The sequence below is a fragment of the Triticum dicoccoides genome, chromosome 3A, assembly GCF_002162155.2.
Source record: "Triticum dicoccoides isolate Atlit2015 ecotype Zavitan chromosome 3A, WEW_v2.0, whole genome shotgun sequence".
NCBI classification, from domain to species: Eukaryota; Viridiplantae; Streptophyta; class Magnoliopsida; order Poales; family Poaceae; genus Triticum; species Triticum dicoccoides.
In genome coordinates, this window is record NC_041384.1 from 346411266 (window position 1) to 346416762 (window position 5497).

General features: G+C 47.4%; 1 protein-coding gene across 1 annotated transcript in view; it reads right to left on the reverse strand.

Moving 5' to 3' along the window:
• Positions 1–1939: 1939 nt before the first annotated feature.
• LOC119268162 overlaps positions 1940–5497 on the reverse strand; it is a 25019-nt gene continuing 21461 nt past the window's right edge. Inside the window, exons 14-16 of the mRNA XM_037549695.1 lie at positions 3061–3261; positions 2805–2983; positions 1940–2713 (exon numbers count right to left, since the gene is read on the reverse strand). Coding sequence (XP_037405592.1) covers positions 2600–2713; positions 2805–2983; positions 3061–3261 — 494 coding nt within the window. The 3' untranslated portion in view covers positions 1940–2599. The remainder of the gene's footprint in view (positions 2714–2804; positions 2984–3060; positions 3262–5497) is intronic.

Below are 5497 nucleotides of genomic sequence, written 5' to 3' on the forward strand. Positions count from 1 at the left end.
ATATCTAACATAAGCTTGATCAAATGATGTAGGGTGGTATGAACTTAAGATAAAAGTTATTGAAGGCAATAGTTTATCAATTTGATATAAAAACAATGATACACAAGCATGCAAATAAACAGTCATTGCCTTTCAAGAATACAAATGCTAAATATCTGATTCCGTACCAATTATTAGTCAAGTGTATCACAAGAACATAGCAGGCTTGGGACAGGCATAGAAGCTACACCTGCCTTGAGACAACTAGGGCGTGTTTGGTAGCCCAACCAGGCCCGCGCAAAGAAGAAAATGGCATGTTTGGTTGCCTGGGCTGCATCTCCTTCTCGGGCCGCACGGAACTTAAAGCATCCTGAGGCCTATCCACGAAAGAACGGCTGAATCGGCAGTTTTTTACGAGACAGGCTCACTACGGCCACACGTGCCTCTTCACTACATGCCTCGGGAGCGTGGGAGACGGACGGGACGTCTCATAACTCCCCTTCCTCTCTTGTGTCACCACTCACTCCTTCATTCACACCACTCCCTCTCACTCTCCTCACAGCCCCTTGCTCTCCTCCGATGGCTCGCCCACCACCGCGCCGCCCCCTGACCCGCATCATTGCCGGGAGTAACAACGTCCATGACCGGTGGGTGGCCGGCCTCACCAACTCAGGCATTGACCTACTGGCAGCCATCCGCGCGCCCTCGCCCTTTTGCACAGGGCCCCTCGTCATGCCGATGAGGTGTCGGCCGCTCCAGCTCCGCATTGTGGTCCTGGGTTCGGTTGCGTTGTCGGAGGGGGACATTGGGTGCGCTGCTACTCGAAACCCCAGTGGGCGGAGGTTTTTTTTTAACCCCATTCGAGGGTTTTCTCCGGGCAGTGCAACAAGGCCACGGACAACGCCCTCTTCCTCGACCTCCCGCGTGACCAGGAGCATCGGCGCATCACTGATGGCCCTCGGCATTGTCGGCTCGTCCTCTTTGGCCGACCCCTCCTTCTCGTCAAGGTTTTCTCCTCGGCCAGCGTACGCTCCAACGTCACCCGCTCCAGTAAGTTGCATTTCCCCCCTTTGCTCGTAGATGTAGATTAGGGTTTGCTATACTAGGCATGGCTTGGCTTGGATTAGATTCAACTCGATTCAATCCACTTCCTATCGAATCGATTTGAATCCAATTGGTTGCTTCTTGACTGTTACTGTAGATTAGTGCACTGCCCCGTCGTTGTTAGATTGGTAGACTAGTGCACTGCCTTGATGAAAACTAGGTGTTGTTGTAGATTTGTGCTTGCAAGTGACATTGGATTGATGTTCATGCTAGATTGGTACTGAGATTTGCTTGATGTTCATGGCAATTGCTTGATGGTCATGCTGCATGATTCCACTTGTAAGTTGTGTTAATTTTGTTCCCAAAGAGAAAGGGATGATGCAGTACAGTAGAGGTAGGTATCTTCTTCGGTTAGAAACCAAGCTTATCAATCCAGTAGGAGAACTAAGCAACAACTTGTTAGCAACACCTACAACAAAATAACAAATACTTGCACCCAAATAATTCACAGCCAAATCTACGGTTTCACAGTTGTTTCAACCAAACTGCTTTTAGCTTTTCCACAACTGGAAGTTTACAGCAGCTTTGTCGTAGCTTACAGGCAGCTTTTTCAGAATCTAGCAGCATACAATGACTTGAATATGTAGAGCTGACGAGTAATCAGGAGTACTGCTGTTTCAGAATCTAGCAGCATACAATGACTTGAATATGTAGAGCCGAGGAGTAATCAGGAGTACCGCTTCAGCAGGAACAACTAAGCAGCAACATAATCAACTAGGGTTTGATTTGTCACCACATCAATTTCCTCAGTAAGCACCAAATTAGTTGAATAGAGCACAGAAAAACACATCAAACACATCCAGCAATATAACACGACAATTACCAGAAATTGTAGAAGCGTGATGGTAAAAAATAATTATATGGAACACCAGCAGGAGGGAATGATGGAAAATAGTACCAGGTACAATAAACAATAATGATTGGATCAGCTACATGTCAGATCATATGATAATTACACACAGAAGATTTTAATATCTTAGCCATACAAATATACAGAGTAACCTGATGTCCAGTTGCCACATTGATTTATGTCATGAATCGGGCAGAGAATTCAGCACTTCTATATTGGGCGAACAGACAACCAAAGAGAAGATTTTGTAGTTGGATGTCACTCTACACTTCACAATTTTACACCCTTCCTGTTGTGCTTTCCTTATAGAGTATATTCACCATGGTCAATAAGTCAAGACAACTCTGCTGCCCTGGTATACAGAAACTCTGCTTGCAACATGTGATGCAAAGTACAAAGAGTATAATTGCCTGAAAACAAACACCAAAGTGACCCACGGTATATACAGCTTGAGAATTGCCCTGTGCCAGGTAGGTAACGAGGAACCGGGGACTACTTGAGGTTCATATAGCTTCCACTAAACTATTCATATTTTTCTCACCACTTAATTATGGCATCATGTTGATGTGCATCTCATGAAACAAACAATGTATCACGACATTAAATCAACAAGCACTTTCACCAGGACAAACCATGCATAACAACACATCTCCTGTCTTGCTTGTTCTAGTCCTGATGTACTGTGGCAAACTCATTCTTTATCTGCACAAGCTTCACAGAACCATCGCCACCACACGAAACGAAACCATTAGTCAAGACATGGATATCTGTTACAGCAGCCTGCAATAAACATGCAGACATGGATATCTGTTACAGCAGCCTGCAATAAACAAGGTTGTTAAAATTTATCTAATCTATTGATATAGCATACCTTAACAACACCACCAAAGCCCCTGGAGGTTGGTTGAAAAAAAGTGTGCCGCTCATGCAACTTCGGCCAATGAAAGACTAGCTGGGAATTTTTAGCATCCCAAAGCTTTACATCTCCATCTTTGCTTCCAGTCAAGAATAAGGTGGTATCTGGAATGGTCGATAGACTGGTGACACTCCCTGCAGATACAAGATAAGTGATAAGACAGAAAATCAACTTTAGAATTGATGAGTGTCATGGCAACGTGAGAGCTTACCTAAATGAGCCTTCGGTATATGCCAAATCATCCCACGGGAGCTACCCCCAGCAGAAGTTTTGTGATGCTTACTCTTTCCAGTAGAAACGAACCGGAAATCATGCAATGCCACATCTCCACTTTTCCCACCAGTTACAATCAGCGGTGAGATGGATCCACAGCCTATGTTGTTGTCGAACACAGTAAGAGAACGGGCTCCTCCTACAAGATGAAGTCCATGGTCAGCCATCCCTACTATATCTATAGAAAAAAGTGCACCATAACCTTCAACTATTGCGAGTAAACCTGGGAATAGTTTGTAATCCAGATTAAACCCAGCCCAATCCATACAAGTATAAGTCCAACAATCAGACCAGACCAGACCAAACTGCAAATGCTATAATCCAAACCAATCCAAACTGTACGTATTTTCAAGCCAAACCCATCCAACCCAGTCCCCACATACAATTTCAATCTGAAGTTTCAAACCAAGGGCGTGTCCAATTACTATGGGAAGAGAGGCGTTGGAAGGGTGATTAGCTGCTGCTGCATGTTACTCACCACCACAACGTACGTACATAGAACAAGCTATAATGCTAGATACTATATATGACTAGCTGCACTCCGTCCATCACGGTATAAGACGATCTTGTTCGCACTGTCCGACCTCGTCGGCCAACTCGCCGGCGCCGTCGAGCGGGAAGAAGGGGCACCTCGTAGGGCGCCATGTGACTGTTGTATATCACACTGTCTGGCAGTAGTTGAGCAGTTCGGCCACGGCCTGCGCCACACACAACCCGCAGTTCGCCACCGCCTCCGCCGCCACCGAGCTGCGCCATGTCCATCGCCAGCCCCTTGTTCGCACCGTCGCCGGAGTCGTTGGACATGAGCTTCATTGCGCTTGGTTGAACGCGACCAGATACATCAGCCCATGCCGGTGGCGTTCTGGGTGTTGAGAAGGCTGAGCATGTAGCCTGTGTCCGCACCGCCACGGCCAACCAGAGCATGCAGTCCTACCGCAGGACGTCGTCACGGCACTGCGCAAGGCTCCATGTCGCCAAGGAGGAGCGGCCGGCGGTGGCCATGGCATAGCAGGCGGAGGCGTGCGGTGTTAGACCTTTGAACCTGAGCATTGATAGTTGTGGATGACACTAGGAGAGTTTGGGACAATTTTCGTTGGTTTATTTCTCACACAATGCCATACCAACCTGAGGGGTTGGGGTTACATACTTATAGGCTGCTAGCCAGCCAAGCATATGCTGAGATGCTACTAAGATGCCAGTCTAAGATGCTAGTCTAAGATGCCAGTCTAAGATGCTATCCTAACTGCCAGTCCTTGATGGTCAGGAACTCTATCCTAACTGCCACAAGGACCATGTGCTGCAGCCCCACAAGGACCATGTGCTGCAGCCCCACAACGACCCTAGTACACAGACTTATCCAACATGCGGGACAAGGCCGCCAGAACCTGGTCGATGCTGGTTTGTGTCTCTACTAGAGCATGGACGTGCCATGGCGAGCAGGAGCATCATCATCGGCACCAGTAGTGGAGACGACAAGGAAGACGTTGCCAATGGGTGATTGCTTTTCCCGGCAAAAAAAAGGGTGATTGCTTTGATCGGGACCCTAACCTGGTCCCTGATTTAGTTCTCCGTCAATGGGTTAGAATGGTTTGAGACTGTTTGTTCTGTGACCAGACCGAACCAGACCGAACCGATAATAGGAAAAGCCCAAACCAAACCAGCTTACATTAGGAGCTCAGCCCATTTAATCCAAACCAAAAGAGACCAATAGGAAAACCGATTTGAAATTGTGGTTTGTGTCCAAACTGTTCCCAGGTTTAATTGCGAGTTCACATTCAACCTTTAATTCATAAACCGTTTATTTAAACCCTGGTCTATGAAATCTAGTCACTTCACCCTCTTGATCCAACCTTAGGTGGTTTCTTGCTGACCTGAATGCCTCGTGGCAGAGAGCACAACTTATCCACATGATCCTCCCTCCCAGTCACTTTACCCCCTTGATCCCTTCTCAGGTGGTTTGGTGCTGACGCGAATGCGGCGTGGCAGACAGACAGCCTCCCTCCCATGGCACCATCTCTCTTCTCACTTTCTCCCAGTTGTCTCTTGAAAACAAAAACTTTCTCCCAGTTGATGTCTCTTGAAAACAAAAAATTTCCCCCAGTTGAGCCTCAAATCCCTAACACTGGGAGACCTGATGAGCGCGAGGGGTCGAGGGGTCTGCACCTCCAATTCTTCCGTTATGAGCGCAAGGTGTTCTCCGCATCCACCAGCATGGTGGTTGGTGACGGAGCATCTGCCTTATTCTGGGAGAAATGTTGGTTGGATGGTCGTGACATTCTTGTTTGGGCATGAGCTCCTTCTGGTGTCCAGGCGCACTAGGAAACGTTGGACCGTCAGGAAGGTCTTGACCGACCGTCGTACGATATTGGACATCC